The sequence below is a fragment of the Galeopterus variegatus genome, unplaced genomic scaffold (genome assembly GCF_000696425.1).
Source record: "Galeopterus variegatus unplaced genomic scaffold, G_variegatus-3.0.2 Scaffold4707, whole genome shotgun sequence".
Lineage (NCBI taxonomy): Eukaryota > Metazoa > Chordata > Mammalia > Dermoptera > Cynocephalidae > Galeopterus > Galeopterus variegatus.
Window position 1 is genome coordinate 44,001 of NW_007730818.1, and position 18,176 is coordinate 62,176.

The 18,176-nt window shown below is 47.3% G+C and overlaps 1 protein-coding gene across 1 annotated transcript in view; it reads right to left on the reverse strand.

Moving 5' to 3' along the window:
• The window catches only part of LRIG1 (leucine-rich repeats and immunoglobulin-like domains 1), a 119,789-nt gene that overhangs the window by 28,539 nt on the left and 73,074 nt on the right, over positions 1-18,176 (reverse strand). The window contains exons 5-9 of the mRNA XM_008588178.1: positions 10,521-10,658; positions 8,038-8,181; positions 6,358-6,501; positions 3,813-3,956; positions 974-1,117 (exon numbers count right to left, since the gene is read on the reverse strand). Coding sequence (XP_008586400.1) covers positions 974-1,117; positions 3,813-3,956; positions 6,358-6,501; positions 8,038-8,181; positions 10,521-10,658 — 714 coding nt within the window. The remainder of the gene's footprint in view (positions 1-973; positions 1,118-3,812; positions 3,957-6,357; positions 6,502-8,037; positions 8,182-10,520; positions 10,659-18,176) is intronic.

The window sequence follows — 18,176 nt, forward strand, 5'->3', positions numbered from 1 at the left end:
ATGGCTCAACGTGCAAGCCAACTCTGCCAGCTGCAGGTGCAGTGGCCTTCCTCCCTGTGCATGGGGACAGGCCCCTCTCTCTGCTGTGGATCATGCCTGACAAGGAGGCCTCAGAACCCACGACCACTGTTGAAAACCATGTGCCCCTCTTTTCGGGCTTGAAAGTTCTCTGAAGCCAACAACTGAAATTTTATGAGGGCCGGCCCATGGCTCACTTGAGAGAGCGTGGTGCTGACAACACCAAGTCAAGGGTTAAGATCCCCTTACTGGTCATCTTTAAAAAAAAAAAAAAAAAAAGAAAAGTTTTATGAAAGTCTTAGAAAAGATCCTGTAGCAACTTAATGGCAACCCCACCTAACAAGGAATGTAGACGGAAATGACATTATCACCTCCACTTTCTTAAATGACCTCCTAGTGATGTGCAAAGACAGACACAGGATTCCCTAAGTGCCTCTCTTAAAAATGAGGCATCCTGGATGCAGGATGTGCTGAAGAAATTTGAATACTAGGACTAGAGATGAGCTACAGCATTCCCTTGGCTTGCAGAAAAAGTATTCAGGACTAAAAAAAATGGATGTCATAACTGGAAGACTCAACACTCAAAAGACTGACCCCATGGTTGCTCTCCTGGAAGCTGCTCCAGGCACTCACCATGGGGAAGCTTTTCCTAACAGGAGGACCCCAGCATCCTGCCCAGTGCAATGCAGGAATTACTGCTTGATAACAACACTTTTTAAAGAGCTGTCATCCCTCTATAGGCACTGCCCTGAAGGAATGGGATTTTTCTGCTCAACCAGTTCTTTTTTAGTTGATTATATACAAGTCGGAGACTGCACACATAACAGGCCAGCTTTCAATCCAACTCTGCCTCGAAGCCAATGAGAATGGAATTCAGCTACGTAGCTAGTTTATTCTATTCTGCACTCCCAACTGGGGACCCCATCATTCTGTCAACCCAGCATGAAAGACGTACAGGACTCGCAGGTTCTTGAGTCCCTTGAAGGCGCCTTCCGCGATGTGGCTGATGGAATTGTGGCTGAGGCGCAGGACGCTCAAGCTGCTCAGCTCGGCCAGGCTCTCCTCGTCCAGCCGCGTGAGGTTGTTGAAGGACAGAATCCTGAGGAAGGGGAGGGGGAGGCAAAGGTCACAGCAATCCACACATGGTTGTCCTCCCCTCTCTTCTCCTGAGCACCGAGCCACAGCTGGCTAGTCTCAGTGGGAAGGGACACCCCCTTTTTCCGTGCTCACAGGAAAACCCAGTGGAGCCCAGCATCCATCTAGTCTGACTCCTAGAATAGAGGTCATGCAGGTTACAGAGACCAGGATGTCTGTTAATTTATGAGGACTACACAAGGTCATGCAACACAAGAACCCTCAGAGCTCCAACCCTTCATGCTGGTGTCCAAGGCTGGTCCTGCTTCAGACTACAAGGACCTCTCATGGCAGGCCTGGGACTCCGGACAGGAGGACCCCAGTGGGTTCTGACATTAAGCAAGAAAGCCCCGTTAGCCTCCCCACATGGGTCAGCAGAGGGCGCCACGAGCCACTGCCTGAGACAGCCACACCACACCAGTGCCTCAAGCCTCAGCTGCGACTGAAGGCCCCTGTCCAGGCTTCCTCACCCCATCCACATCAACCCCTGAGCGTGACCTGCCCGCTGTAAGTAGGACAGGGTACATGCTCCCAACTCGTACACTCTGCCTGAGTGTCAGAATCAAACTTTCCTGCCAGTACTCCTGCACGTCTGACACAGCCCTGGGTCGCTTACTTAGCATATTTGTAATCTATCATTGAAAAATGGGGAATTTGGACTGGGACAGGAAGAAGAAAAATAAATTCAGAAAAGATTAATGAGTTTTTAAAGGTGGCAGGGAGCAACATGCTTTCCCTCCTGGAGAAATAAGTCATGGTGCCTGTCAGTCACCTGGCAGGAGATCAAAATTACATCTTCACCTGCAATTAGAGAATTTAGCTTAAAGGAGGGGTGGGAATGAACGCTAGAAAGCAATCATAAATCTGGCTCCAACGTTACCTAGATATGGGGCAAACTGCTAGGACTGGTCAAAGCACACTTCTGTGGCCTTTCTGGCCCCTTCTAAATGGCACACAAGACAGCTTCACAAAGTCTACCAGCCAGAGAGGGAAACAGGGAACTCAAAGGTCCATCTCAGAAGGGAGCACGCCTCTCCCTGCTGCTTCAACACCAGGGGCTCACACGCCCTCTGGCGAGCCACACAGGTCCGCTCCTCATCTTAGGAACTGGACTGGTTCAGGCTTGAGGGACTCAGAAGACCCCTCGTGCTTCCCCACAGCTCCTAGCCCTGGCCAACAGAAAACCATGGTCCTTGGAGTTCCCTGGTCAGGTCAGGGCCCGAGTATGGAGATTGCCAGAAGCCATGTAATACCACATGTCATGTGCAACTGCAGTGCCTCGAAGGATCGGGAAGCTAAACCCAAAGGGTTCACTTTTGCATACACACAGACACTCTCACAAAGTTCAAGGTTAGCACAAGGAAAGAGGCAGAACTATTGCTTTTTTGAAGACAATGATGGGTTCACTGAAATATAAATTGCAGGTCAGTGTGGGCTGTGTGCATGAGAGAGAGAGAGAGAGAGAGAGAACCACAGAAGACTAGATTAAACCCCAGCTGCAAAAATCGACACTGAGTTCAAACGTGTCCTTGAGTTTGTCTGGTGAGATACACAGACCAGGGCTTTGCACCCCAACAATTGTTCACTTCAGTGGGCAGATATTTTCCTACAGACAAGCCTAGACAAAAAGGAAGAAAAGAAGAAAGACGAAACCCACCTAAACTCTCCTGAAAAATGAAAAAATCTTACTGGACTAACTGAGAGCACATTAAACTGAAAGAACAGAGGGTGAAGACCTGGTTTTTTTCCCCTCCCTGAAAAACTGTCTTCTAGACGTGGGACAGAAACAAAGGCATGTGAATGCTGAGTCCCTGACAATGAAAGCAGCGTTGCCAGTGACCACACCCTGACGTGAGGGGATGTCCAGCACCACATCCTCCCCGTCATAGGAGAATCTGTCACTGTTGATCTCGGAACCTCAGGCAGGAGCTCAGGAGTTCTAGGCCCAACCTGGGGACCCCGTGTGGGAATCTCCAAAAGGAAGGAGGGGCCATGCATCTCAGAATGGGGTGTAAGCATACACTCATGACTGCACGGGGGCCTCAGACCAGGCTGCTGGAATGCAGAAAGGGGAAAGGGAGGGTACCAAGTGCCTGGGCAACCTGAGAAGGGAGGTGGAAACTCAGGATATGCCCATGCTTCCACTGTCAGTGTGTGCCACCTCTCCATTTCACTGTCCTAATTTGCCTTCCTGTGTTTGAGCCCAAACAAACCCTTTCACTATAGCAGTGCATGCTACTTGGTGTGGCCATTAACATACAGTCACTTTCAAAACAGCTGCAGTGAGAACACTTCTCTAGGCTGCCCTTTTTTAACAGAGCCCTCTACCCCAGGAACTTTCTCCAAACCCAGGGCGGCTTTGCGGGGCAGAGGCTCCCTGCAGCCCCTGCTACTCCCAAAGCAGAGGGAAGCAGAGAGATCAGGAAGGGACTCAGGCTCAAATCACTGAGGGTGCTGCTCTGGGCCTGGCTGGTTTGGTGATCTGTCCTCTCTCCAGAACAGGGCTGCTGGCTTGCCTCTGAGCTCCCTGCCCACCTGAGCTCTCACCAAGTCCGCTGTGCTGTAGAATAAGCCAGGCCCAGAGTTTTGTGGGCTCTAGAGAATTCACCTTCGGGCAGTGTCTCAAAACACTGTCACAGACCAAAGCTGAGGACACTTACAACTCATGCAACTTCTGGCAGAAGCTCCAGCCGTCGCGGTGAATCCGAGAGATGGAATTGTTGCTGAGGTAGAGCTGGTGCAGGGCCGTGAGGCCGTACAGTGAGCCACTGTTCACTTCTACCAGGCTGTTGTACTCCAGGTGCCTGCAATGACAGCCACAGCAGGATGAAGAGGGAACAGTCATTCATTCGTGGACCAGAGAGCAAATAAGCAGTCACTCTGTATCAGACACTGTGGTCGGCACTGAGGACATAACACTGCAAGAGAGAATGGAGGAGCATACTCTGTGTGTGTGTGTGTGTGTGTGCACGCACACATGTGTGTGAGAAGGGACTGGGAGAAGACATGCTGCTTTAACAGAATACCTGATACTAGGTAATTTATAAACAATAGAAATATTTTTTCTCACAGTTCTAGACTGGGAAGTCTAAGCTCAAGGCATTGGCAGGATTGGTTATGGTGAGGGCAGCAGACAAAACAGATGGTGGTAAGTACTAAAGAAGACTTAGAAAGCTCAGAGGGCAAAGGGAGGCTTCCTAGAAGTGACTTTTTTAGCTGAGTAAAAGTGAACCAGGCAAACAAATGGGCAGAGGAATTCCGAACTAAGGCAAAGCTCATTAAAGGAACAGAAAGAAGAGAGAAGAGGAGGAAGCTCTCATCCCCACCTTACAGATGGGAGAGCTGCAGCGGAGAGGAGCCAGGTAACCTGCTCACAATTCCAGGTTAGCAAGTGGTGAAGGGGCCAGAATTAATTCAAACCCAGGTCTGGCTAGCAAAGTCTGGGCTCCAGACCACTGTGCCCTGAGACTGAATGAATGAACCTAAACATCTGCAAAATGGAGATCCAAGACTGGACTTCATAGGACCTTTATGAAAAGGAAATAAAGAATACACGTCAGGATTTTAGCAGTGCTGAGGGCTTAAGCTCTCAACAAGTTCATTAAGTCAGTATGCTATTATCCTGCATTGTGATATGGCACATCCTAGCCAAGGATAGCTCTATTCCAGACAATTGGCCTCTTTAGTAAAAGTTACTAATTAAAATTTTGCTCTGTGTTCAATATTACAAGGGCTTTCAGCAACGAATTTTTGCTTTTCTCCGTCTTACTTTCTGCTACTGCTCAAAAAGCATGCAATTAATAAATAATCTCAAAGGCAACTTATCACCCCCTATCTGTATAAATTTGTTGAACATAAATACCAAATGGTCAGTGCTAACTCCATTTCCTTCTGAAAATTCTCTTAATCTCAGCCCACCCAGCATACGACCACCTACATTTCAGAGTCCAGAATGACAGTTTTAAGGATGTCTAGTAAAAGCGTTCTTGAATATTAAAAGCAGAGATCCAGCTAGTCCAAAGTGCAGAAGGAGAGCAGGAAGCCCAGCAGCAGGCTTCTGTCCTCGTAGAAGGAAGTGTAGCATGTGGCAGGCATGGTCACCAAGAGCTGTGTCTCGTGCACATAGCACAGCACGTTGATGGACCCCGACCTAGGGTTCTGACTTTGGGTTCAGTTACAAAGACAACCACTAAGGATCTAAAAGTTATCATATAATTTTTATAGACTGGAAGGCAGAAGGGGCTGTTGTGAGCAAGACAAGTCATTGACTTTAAAGGAGGAAATCTCAACTTGACAAGTAAAGATTGTGGCGTAAGTGTATTAACTTAGAAGTAACCACCTGCAAACAAAATACGAAAAACAAAACAAAAAAACAAACAAAAAAAATTAAACAAAAACCCAAACAAAAAAAGAAGTAACCACCAGCAAAACTAAAAACAGAAAAACCAAAAAGAGATACTTAGAAGTGATTGCCTCTTGGGAGAAAAACTGGGATAAAGAGGGAATGAGGGGGTGAGGGGGTGAAGGGTATGGGGGTGAGGGGGTGGGCAGCAACTGCTTTTCTTCACCCTCTGATTTTATTTAACTATGCAGATGCATTACTTTTAATTAAAAATAAACAAATTTAAATGTTTAAAAATAAAACATCAGTAACTGCCTTTTCTATATGCCTTTTTGTGGCTGTTTGCTGTACACTGGCAGGCAAGCACGTCTATTATTGCACACATCTGGCTGAAGAGAATGCTCCCTTGATGAAAGCTGAACATCTGCACCAAGTGCTTTGATTAGCTCACAAGACAGGATGAAGTCTTCTAGGATGAAACTACGTTTTTGGCCCACCTGTACATCAAGAAAGACTGTCAAACCCAAAATGGGGAGAGAAGGAACTTCCTGTGGCATGTGGGAGTGGAGAGGACGTGGGGAGGGAGTCGGTCCTGCTCACTGAGGGGGTGGGGACAGTGGATGTGGGGGGCAGCAAAATGGCTCCTTCTCCATCTCCATCAACCAACTCACCTGACCTAATCCACTAAAACTTCCCCCAAGAGATTTTCCTAATCTGCTAGGAAAACATCTCGAATTTGACCCAGCCCCCCCAAAACAACAAGTTGGGCCCAGCTGAAGCCCTAAAGGGCAAGGCAGGCCCACTCCACGCCCAGCACACACACAAGCACACACAAGCACGGCACCATCAGAGGCCACACTTACAGCACGTGCATCTTGGACAGCCCCCAGAAGGCCCCATCTGTCAGCTTGCTGATGTTGTTTCGCTGAAGCTTCAGCACCTCCAAACTGTCGAGCCCCTGGAATGTGAGGCCCTCGATCAGCCGAATCCGATTGCGATTGAGGTCCCTAAGAGATGAAGCCAGCAGGGTCAGAGCGGCCCACGTGCACCCTCTACCTACGACCCCTCAGGCACTACGCTGCTTCCAGCCACAGCTTGTCCCCTGCTGCCAGCTCCGACCAGGCCACAGTGCCACGGTGCCCCGGAACGCATGCGCTCATGCTTCCTCCCCAGGCAGCACAGGTGTCATCCGGGACTCTGCAGTCAGGACACAGGTATGACTCAGGATGTGGATGTTTTAGGTGAGGCGTCTCTTAGCTCAGCAACAGAAATCCACACCAGATGCCTCAATACAGGAAAAACCTCACCACTGGGTATCGAATGGCAATAACGGTTTCCACTGGGGGCGTTAATACGGTCTTTACATGTAGAGAGAAGTTACTGCATGTGGGGGAGAGAGGGTGGGATGGGGAGAAACCCCCCCAGGAAGAATGCACACTTGGCTTCTAGCCCCAGCATGATAAAGCCACAGTTAACCAAAAGATGTCGGGAATCTGGGTGGGCTGTGTCCGTTAGCAACCCTGAGGGAATGGAAGGGAGAACACGTGGCTAACCAGAAAGCCCTTGGTTTTCCCCAAATATTTCTGCAGTGTCTCATGACCTTGCCCTGTCCGTTAGCAACCCTGAGGGAATGGAAGGGAGAACACATGGCTAACCAGAAAGCCCTTGGTTTTCCCCAAATATTTCTGCAGTGTCTCATGACCTTGCCCTACATGCAACCTCATCAACATCAATGAAACCTTCTCTGCAGATTGACAGCATTCACCCCCCAGGGAGGTGATGCAAAGCAGCGGGAGAAAGGGGCGCATCCCTGCCAGTCCGGCCCTCGACAACTGTTTTGTTCTGTTTAATTCCCCATACCACCTTATTTTCCCGAAATACACTCTACCACTAAAAAGAGGACACAGAAAAACAAAAACTCAATCTGTCCATCAGATTCTGGTTAATGGAAGTTTTCTTGAGTCCAAAACCCTGTGCCATTCTAGGAGGGCACTTGGACTTGGTCATCAAAAAACTAAACACACAAATCCTTAAAAATAAACAAACAAACTACCTCATAAGATTTAGGAGGTGGAGACGGTGGCACATCTCTTGCTTACTACCTCTGGCTCCTCTAACTTCCTCTCGAGCTGCTCAACAAATGTCGGACACCATCGTGTCCAGGTACAGATTCCATGGGTACGTTTAAAAATACACTGAAATCTCTAAATAAATGGGAAACTGAACCCATGCAGCCCAAGCATTAGCCAGCATCAGCTAACCAGTAGCATCCTTCATTTCATTTTGGAAAATGTCATGGAAGACAAGCATATGTATGCTCTGTGGATCCTTTTTTCAGCCATCTGAGGCATAGCCCACAGGCACTAGACCCAGCTCCTAATTTGCTTTTATTAGGTGCTGCCGTAGGGCCATTAATGGTAGTTTATTTAGAGCTCTACCAAGGGGGAGTAAGGAAGGGGTCACATTCACTGTGAGGTCCTTAGGGAAACCAGCCTCAATAAAATTTGGCCAACCTTAATTAACGTGCAGGCTTCTGTACTCACAGTTGGGTCAGCCTAGGTAACTTGAATGCTTTCACAGGAAGCTGGGTGATCCTGTTTTTGCTCAGGCGAAGAGTCAACAGTGACCGTGACAGACCATCAAATGCTCCTGACTCCAGGGTGCCAATCCGGTTGCTTGCCAGGTTGCTGGAATGATTCAGGAGAGAAATGCAGTGGTCGGTAGGAGACCTTCCTCATTTCATTACAGACACCAGCCCGAGCTGGATCTTAGTTGGGAAAACAAGATAAGACACACCCAGAGGGACAGGTTTCCAACCAGATGTTTGTCATCACGAGCTTTCAAACCCTATCTTGACTCCCAGATGGAGAGCCAGAGAAATACAGGTGTTAAATTAGGCAGAGGCAATTAAGGCCTGTCCAATTAAGGCCTTGAGATAGGTCTTGTTTCAGCCCTGCGCCCTTTGTACTTGTGGCTGGTGGGCTGCCCCAAGAGTGTGGGAGTGCAGGTCAGATACCTCCACCCCCAACCATCCTCAGCCAGCAGCCCTGCCATGTTGGTGGCTGCCTCTGGGGCCACCTGCAGGACACCTTCCTCACCACCCACTTCCCAAGGGTGATGAGAAAAGCCCTAGAAAGCAGAAAATCAGGGATGGCCCGTGGCTCACTTGGGAGAGTGTGGTGCTGATAACACCAAGGCCACAGGTTCGGATCCCTACATAGGGATGGCCAGTTAGCTCACTGGGTGAGCGTGGTGCTGACAACACCAAGTCAAGGGTTAAGATCCCCTTACCGATCATCTTTTATTTAAAAAAAAAAAAAAGAAAGCAGAAAATCAATAGAGAGGCAAGGCCAGAGTCAAGCCAATACTTTAGGAAATAGCCTTTAATTTTTTAGTGGGTCTCACTGTATGACTCACATAATAAATATTCATAAACCAATTTATTTAAATAATTTTAAATGCCTCAAAGAAACACGCTAGCTCAAAAGAGCTGTGCAGAGTCCCTTTAGAAAACAAGCAACAGTTCATGGTGCCTATGCTTACAGGTTACATATGCCAGGGGCTCCACCGGTGACAACACAGAAAAGGCAGACACCGTTTCTCAAAATGCACTGAAGTGTACAGCTCAGATCTGTGCATCTCAGTGTATGCAAATTATACAAGTGAAAAACAGGATAAAAGAAAAGAATGAACAGGGAGGAACAATATGGTGCTCCTGTGTGGAGTTCACCTCCAACACCTCCCCTTCTGCCTTCCTAGCACAGATGCCACCTTTTTTTTTGTTAGCCTAAATGAAAAGGAGAAAGACCAGACAGAATTTTCTACCGCAGAGAGGGGAAGGGACCAAGGCGCTTTTTGTCTCTCCATCAGGCAGTGGCCCAAGACAGGGCACATGAGGATTCTTTGCAAATGGGGCTGGACTGTTTGTTCTTAACACTCTAGATTAAAGAAGAACAGTCTGTGTGATGAAGATATACTGGCCAATAGCTGCCAAAATAGAAAGTCCCTCTCACTGTCATGCAGGGAGAAAAGGTCACTGCAATTCAGTTTAGCAGTAGGTGGTTTCTTTGTTCCAAGCAAGGAAGTGTCAGATGGTAGCTGGACACCTTTTGAAAGCCCCCATTGGGGGCTTAACAAAGGCCAAGGCCTCCTGCTCCCTATTCTGGCACCTTGATGCAGCCTAAGAAAGAAGTTGCTCCTCTCTTCGAGGTCTTAGTTTGTAAAATCCGTGTGCCAGGCCTCATCCTCCCTGAAAAGATGGGTCACAATGACCCCTAAACCAGCCTTGCAAATGACCTCCAAAATTGCCCAGGAACAGTAATAATACAGGGAATAAAACTCATCAGTAATTGGAAAATGTCTCTTTAGCCTAGGTTTTCAGTTTCTTCCCCAAGGCAACATTTTCCTACCAACAAGTAGTGGATTAAATAGGTTTTAATTTTTTTCCTCCTGTCTACCATCCATTGCGTGAGGAATGGGACATTAAGATAGCAAATGAGAAACAGACGAAGAGATCTGAAAAGTCCTGAGAACCCACAGACTAGAGTAACTGCCCTCCCCAAATAAGCCAAATGATGTGCTTCAGTAGGGCATGGTGCTGGAAAGGTAGGCATGACAAGGTGAGACTCGTCCAAGAGCTCTGGCCACACGGAGTCCTCTAACCACCCCCACATCTCCTCTCGAAGCTTTCCAGTGAAACAGCCCACTAAATGGGAAAGAAAACAGGCTTGTGGTCAAGATAGACCTGTTTTGGGTCCTGGACTCCCCTCTTTTGAGTGGTGAGTCCCTTGGACAAGCTAATTAATCTCTCCCTGCCTCAGTGTCCTCACCTGTCTGTTACAGCAGGATAGTGCTGTAGGATGTGCAGTGCTCTATCAAACAGGCACAGGCCCCTGCCCTCGGCCCTGCTGAGCCATGGCTGAGAAGAGAAGGAAACATCCATCTCATATCCACACCTGGGTGTTGGCGAAGCCGTGGCCTGGCTCAGAAGCACAGGGACAACCACAGACAACAAAGAGGTACTTACAGCTCCTTGATGTGCAGCCCATGTGGAAAGCAGGCACCCCGGATTTCTGTGATGTTGTTCCAACTCAGATCCAACACTTGCAAGGAAAGGTAAGCCTTCAGCTGACTCCCCTCCACACTCCGAATCCTATTGTGTTGCCTAGTGCACACAAAGGGAGATGGTGTGAGCATTTCTTTTTGCAAAGTAACTCCAAAAATCTATTATCTCTCCCCTACCGTGCTTCTTTTAGACAGTTTTCGAGTTGTTTTCCTCCTTTATAAAATTACAACTGCAGTGACACTCTTCAAATGACATCTCCTGTTTCTCTTCCCATCAAGTTCTTATCTTCTGGCTGGGCGCTAGACAGAATACTGGGTTTTCTGTCTGGGACAAGTGTGTCTGTCAAAGCTCCATGCTTTCCCCACGGCAACAGGGCTTTTCTCCCCAAGGACAATAGGAGTGACATTTAAGACCACATGAGACCAGCATGACATGACCAGAACCCACCGATGCACTGAGCATAAAGGACATGCCTGGTGCCTCCAGCTAGCTCCAATCAACTCTCATCTGTGATTTTCACAACCTCGTCCAACCCCATAACTTACAAGACTGTAGGCACCAGAGTTCAGTTTAATCCAACTTAACACGTCATTACAGGCCTCACATTTTACTGACACCTACCATGTGCCAGGCATGGAGATAGACACAGGGGATTAAAAAAAAAAAAAAAAAAAAAAAGATGATGATGACAAAGTCCTGACAATCTAAAAATGGAAAGAGGAGCTCACTGCTGGATTTAATTGGAATCAAATCCCCTGAACCTCCTGACTCAACCCTTAATAGCTTTATGCCTCAGTTTTCTCATCTGGAAGATGGGGCCACAACCTGTCATTTCAGGGACTGGATGATACAACCTAAAACTGCACTAAGATATCTGGCAGACATTAAGGAAGCATTCAGAGTGTTTACCACCCCTCAAGAAAGGCATTTTCCACCATGATTTATTTGCATCCTTAATCCTCTTTCTGTCAAACCCACAATCTAACCAACCAACCAACAGTTACCAACCAGGAGAAGGACAACAAATGCTAACTGAGGCTGGAGGGAGCCACGCTGCTGTGGGCTTGGGTCTGCCTGGCAGACTCAATGCCCTGCAGCCCGAACTCCAGGACTGGACACTTGAGGATCTGCGGGGTGGTAGCATGGCTCTGGGCTCCAGGCACTCACTCGGGCCAGCTCTGAGTAAGCAGGGTCAGCGTCGCAGGCCAATCAAAGCATTCCTGAACACAACACAAGTAAGCCAGGCGTCGCTTACCAAGTGGCATCTCCTTTAAACAAACACTTGACCAAATCGGTTCCAACAGGCATAAATAAGGACCTCTTTCCCAGAAGCTCTGGGGCTTCATCGACTCCTTTGTTTTCTCACAAGTCTCCCAGGCCCTGAACTCAAAAATCCATTTACAAGGGCACACAGGGAAACCTCCTAGAATGAAAGGCCCCTTTCCCTGCACCTCTCCTCCTGCCCCCACCCCAAGCTACTTCCTTTGAGTTCTTTACTAAATTCTTTAATAGTCTCTTCAGTTTTCTGACTCTAAAAGAAAAAGGGGGAAAAAAAAAAAAGAAAACCTTTATTATGTAAAGTATGGGGAAAAAAAAAGAACAAGAAAGAAAGACAACAGAGCTGAGCCTTATCCAGGAACTCTGAATACAGTACCAGGAAGCCAGGAAAAGAGGATCTGGAAACAGAAGAGACAGGGCGCCATGGCCCAAAGTCGCACAAAGGGCAAAGCCACAGTACAGCTATGAGTCCCGACACCTCTCCCACTGCCTGGCTCTCCCTCTTTGCTGTCTCCTTGGCCTTTGTCTTTTGTCTTATACCTTTCTTCTTCTTTCTTGTCAGTCTATTTATTCATTGGATCAAACACATTCTGGGCCCCCCATTCTGGATAAAGGACACTGTGAGGAAGACAAGTCTCTTTCACACGCTGGAAGAAGTTCCCCACTTAGCAGAAGAGGCAGCCATGGAGATAGGAAGCCAGCGTGGTGGGAGCCAGGGCAACAGCGGCAGGAAGGAGAGAGGGGGAGTGTTTGATTCTGCCTGGAAGAAGGTGCTGGGGCGGGCGCCTGAGGGTGGGATGCTGAGGCGAGAAGACAGGCAGGTGGAGGCCGGGAATAGGCAAGGGCAGGCAGGATGTCAGGAAATGCCTCTCAGGCCACAGAGAATAATAAAAGAGGGGCCCATCTGGGATGGAGATGACAGATGGGGGCACATGGCGATCCCAAATTTTCGGGCAGGCAGGATGTCAGGAAATGCCTCTCAGGCCACAGAGAATAACAAAAGAGGGGCCCATCTGGGATGGAGATGACAGATGGGGGCACATGGCGATCCCAAATTTTCCTCCTTTGGAAGAGAACCAGGTTAGCAGATAACTGACTACACCTTCCACCCTCTCCCCCTTATGGTCAATCTCCAACCCAGCAGCCAGAGAGATTCTGTTAAAAACAAGTCAGTTCAAATATCCCATGGAACAGAAGAAAACAACTGCAAATCATATATTAGCCCCTGGATAAGGGGCTAATATCCAGAATATATAAAGAACTCCTACAACTCAACCACAGAAAACTAACAACTCAATTTAAAAATGGACAAGGGACTTGATTAGACATTTCTCCAAAGCAGACATACAAATGGATGACAAGCACATGAAAAGATGCTCAATATCACTATTCATTAGGGAAATGCAAATCAAAACCATAATGAGATACCACCTCACACCCATTAGGATGACTACGATCAAACAAACAAACAAACCCAAAAAACAAAAAACAGAAAAATAACAAGTGTGGGTGAGGGTGTGGAGAAATTAGAACTCTTGTGCACTGCTGGTGGAATTGTAACATGGTGTGGCTGCTGAAGAAATGGTATGGTGATTCATCAAAAAGTTAAATATAGAATCACCATAAGATACAGCATTTCTATTTCTGGGTATTGAAAGAATTGAAACCAGATCTCAAAGAAACATCTCTGCACACCCATGTTCACAGAAGCATTATTCACAATGTGAAAAGGTGTAGCAACACAAATGTCTATCCACAGATGAATGGATAAACGAAATGTGGTATATACATACAATGAGATATTATTCAGGCTGAAAAAGAAGGGATATTTTGTCATATGCAACTGAATGAATGACTCTGGAGGACATTATGATAAGTAAAATCAGTTGATTACAAGAAGAGACATACTTTATGATTCCATTTATATGAGGTATCTAGAATGATCGTATTCACTAAGACAAAGTACAACAGTGGTTGCCAGGGACCTGGGGTGGAAGTGAGGGATGAAGATTTGTTGTTTAATGAGTTTGGAGTTTTACTTTTCCAAGATAGAAAAAGCTCTCGACATTGGCTACACAACATAAATGTACTTTACACTACTGAACTCTACCCTTAAAAAAATAATCAAGATGGCAAATTTTATATTTTGTGTATTTTACCACAATTTAAAAACAAAATAAAACACAAGTCAGTTCACAGTACTGTTCTGCCTAAAACTCAAATGAGGACTCTCATGTCTCACGTAAGAGTAAGTCCTCACAGGGGCCTCAAGGCCCGAGCGATCCGCCACACAGGCCTCACCTCCTCCTCCTCCTCCTCCTCCTCCACCTGTGCTCTGAGCCGCGCTACCCTCAGACCTGTCAGGCCTTGAGCGATCCGCCACACAGGCCTCACCTCCTCCTCCTCCTCCTCCACCTGTGCTCTGAGCCGCGCTACCCTCAGACCTGTCAGGCCTTGGGACATCCGCACTTGCTGTTCCCACTGCTTGGAATGCTGTTCCCCCAGAGATCCAGTCTCACGCCCTTGCTTTCTTCCCGTCTTTATTCAAATGTCACCTTCTCAATGAGGCTTTCCCAGGCCACCCTCTCTAAAACCACAAGCCCTGTCTCTCTTTCTCACACTCCCACACACATACACACATTTTCTACCCCCCCTTGCCTGCTTAATTTTTCTTAATAGCCCTAATTATTATCGTCTAATATAATATTTGCTTATTTCTAGTTTAACATCTTCTCTCCCTTCAGGATGTGGCTCCACGTAGGTGGAAATGTTTCCTTTGTTCATTATTGTATCTCTAGCCACTGGAACAGGGCGAGGCACATGGTAAGTAGGTGCTCGATAAATATCCATTGAGTGAATCACAAAGAGTAAATGCAGGCTGAATTCAGAAGAGCTGAGGCTGGACATAGATTTGGGATTCAACAGCATTTAAGCAGAAGAAAACTATGCAAGCAGATGAGTTGAATCAGGAGAACTCAGAAACATGAGGAGCACTGCCCCATGATAGCACTGTCCATACACAAAGGACTGAGCCCACGGCAGCTCCAGAGATCCTTCAGGCTCCAACACTGCTGTCCCCAGCTGCTGAGGACACACATGCCACCTTGTCCCCCAGGACCAATCTCTCTGCTAGACTAGCTTAGGGACCTGATCAAACCCTGCCTGAATGTCCTATGCCTAGGAAAGCTATTTTGAAGGTCTGTGCTCCTTCAGAATTCTGCATCCCTTCCCTCACAGAGCAAGATCCATCTATGTTAGATGTGTCTGTGGACCCTGGCAATTCCACCCAAGGCTGGAGCGTTCTTCCTGGTCTGGAACATGGCACAGCACTATGGAAGAACATGCTGTGAGTGTTGCCCTGCCCGAATTCAGATCCCAGCTATACCACTCACAGGGGTGAACCCTGGAGGAACTCCATCTGTGAGTGTGAAGTTCCTATGTCCCACAGGCTGATGTGACCTGACATGTACCAATTGCTCAATAAAATAAAGTTGTGTTTTTACTAGTCATATCTGTACCCTGAGAGCCAAGCTCAGGATCTAGTTTGGAGGAGGTGCTCTGGGAAAAAAAATGAATGAATAAAATTAATGAATGACTGGTTCTTGTCCACTCCTCCCCCACATTTCAAGGCAAACAGACGAGCCTGTCCCTCCTCTCAGGAACAAAGGGCTGACTATTGGCTCATGCACAGAACAAGCTTGCTCCAGCTGGAGAGCGTCAAACCTACCCACTGGGAAGACTGGGCTGCCTCAGGAGCAGCGCTTCAAAGCAAATCCCAGACTGCAACTTCTGCAGGACTCAGGGTGGCTAGAGATCTGATGGATCCCCAACCAGCTGGATTACATCCCCCTTCTCACTCCCACAGCAAGTGAGACTCAGGCCCATGTCCTTGACCCAAGCCCAGTAAACCCCACCCATCCCACCACCCCAGAGGTAGCCTATCCATCTAAGACATCCCCAACCAACTCCCACATCCATCAAGGTTAGAGGAAACAGCTAGTTTTCAGACCCCCATGGGGAAGCCCTCCCAACTCCTGCCTGAGAGCTGATGGCTATGAAAACATGTCTGCTGGTCTGACTCAACCCAGCATTCCACTTTCATGAAACTGTCCATGTTTTTAATGCCATGTGCAAACACAGTTGGTCATCATGTCACTCCTTTAACATAACTAATGGGCCGAACACGTGGCTCACTCGGGAGAGTGCGGCGCTGGGAGCACTGAGGCCACAGGTTCGGATCCTATATAGAGATGAACGGTGCGCTCACTGGCTGAGCGCGGTGCGGGCGACACCAAGCCAAGGGTTACGATCCCCTTACCGGTCACAAAATAAATAAATAAATAAATAAACATAACTAACTGCCAGTCCTAAGAAGGTCCATGTTCATCTTTATAAACACTGAATCCTGTGTCAAGTTCTTTTCAACAATAGCTGACTAATTACATACCTATTATGTATGTAGCAGGCCCTGAGTAAAACATCAGTAAAATCAGACAGAAATCCGATGAGGTGGGTACTACAATTATCTCTACTTAGCAGAAGAAACTGAAGCTCAGAGATCTGCTGGAACCTAGCCGAGGTCACACAGCTGGGGAGCGAGCAGTGCCAGGATGCAAACCCAGGGGAGCACGACTCTCCATCCAGCCACCCAAGAGGCTTTCCTGGCAGAGTTTTAAGGGCACTACCCCAGATTCCACCCACAAATCTTCAGTGAAGCTTGGCCAATCTGCATGTTAGCCGGCTATTTCTTGGTCAAGTCAGACCAGTCTCCATAGAATGACTTCAGCCAGGCAGCCCCTCTTTTATCCCAGCTTCCCGAAGTCCTGTATGAGCAGCAACTGCACACAGGGCTTTGTGAGACCAAAACTCAGCAAACAAGGCAGGTGACACTAAAGATCTTACTTTGGATGTTCTGGATGGAAAGAACAGAACAGTTCCTTTGAGATGCTGTCCTTATACACTTGTGTTCATGGGAGGAACGAGGACCTTTACCCTTAGAGGAGGTAAAGCTGCAAAGAGAGCCATGTAAGTTTACAAAAAAGGATGAGGATGGTGCAAGGTGAGGGGACAGCGTTGTGCTATGAATACTTCTTACTGGCCTCATCAAAGGAACACTCCAGCTGTTCTCTGCAACCAAACTAGTGATTCTGCTGTTAGGGGGACAGGGCAGCATGTGGTGGCCAGGTCACGTGGCATTCACCTCTGTGCAGTGTCAGTTTACCATTCAGGCTGCCCTCTGGGGCGAGGAGAACTTAATACAGCAGAAGTCTATTAAACCAACACCTGTCAAAGGCTTCAAAAATAAAATCAGTCTTCAAAGGAGAGAGCAGGCAAGATAAGCTCTCTCCACTTGTCTACATTTTCAGAGCCGATGTTAAATTAGACAGTAAAACAGACAGAGGCATATGAAACCAACATTTAAAACTTTTTATCATTAAGTGATTGTTCTACTAGAGTTCTGTGAAAGCCTGGTTTACAAGGCATTCCTGTTAGTGGTGGAAAAGATCTCATGTCACAGATAAAAGCCAGGAAGAAAGGGTGAGGAGATCAAAGGAAGTAGGGTCAAGTGGATAATTTCTGGTTCCTGAAATTATGCACCTACTGTCTACACCAGGGGTTAGCAAATAATCTATAATGGGCCAGATGGTAAATATTTTAGGCTTTATGGGTCATATGGTCTGTCATAACTACTCTACTGTTGTAGTATAAAAGCAGCCACAGACAATATGTAAATGAAGGAGTGTGGCTGTGTTCCAATAAAACTTTATTCACAAAAACAAGCAGTGGGCCAGAATTTGGCCCACTGGCTGACCCCATCAAAACCACAGCAACCTGCTGGCCAGTTAGCTCAGGTGGTTAGAGTGCTGCCTTGTAATACCAATGTAAAGGGTTTGGATCCCAGTGCAGGCCAGCTGCCAAAGGGAAAAAAAATATCTACAGCAATCAATTGGGGTTTCTGAGGGTCAGGGACCCAGACTGTAATTCTAACTCTGATGCAACGTTGGAACCGTATGTAAATCACTCTATCTGGTTTAACTGCTTGCAAAATGAGGCTAACTGACATTCTACAGCAGAGAGAAAACCCTCCTATTACCCCTCCAGTGTCCATGTCAGACATCACTAATCGCAATTTTTTCTGCCAATACCTTTTCGACCTCTTCACAAAGTGAAATGGAACATAAGTCTCCATCACTATGTCCCTCCAAAGATGATCCAGGTTTCTTCTTGAAGCCAGTGGAGACAAATAAGCAAACAGGGTTATCTCACAGAGAAGAAAGGTCCGCACTGCACATCCTTCCTCTTTCTAGTTTGGCTGATTAGTCCGAGACATACTGAAGC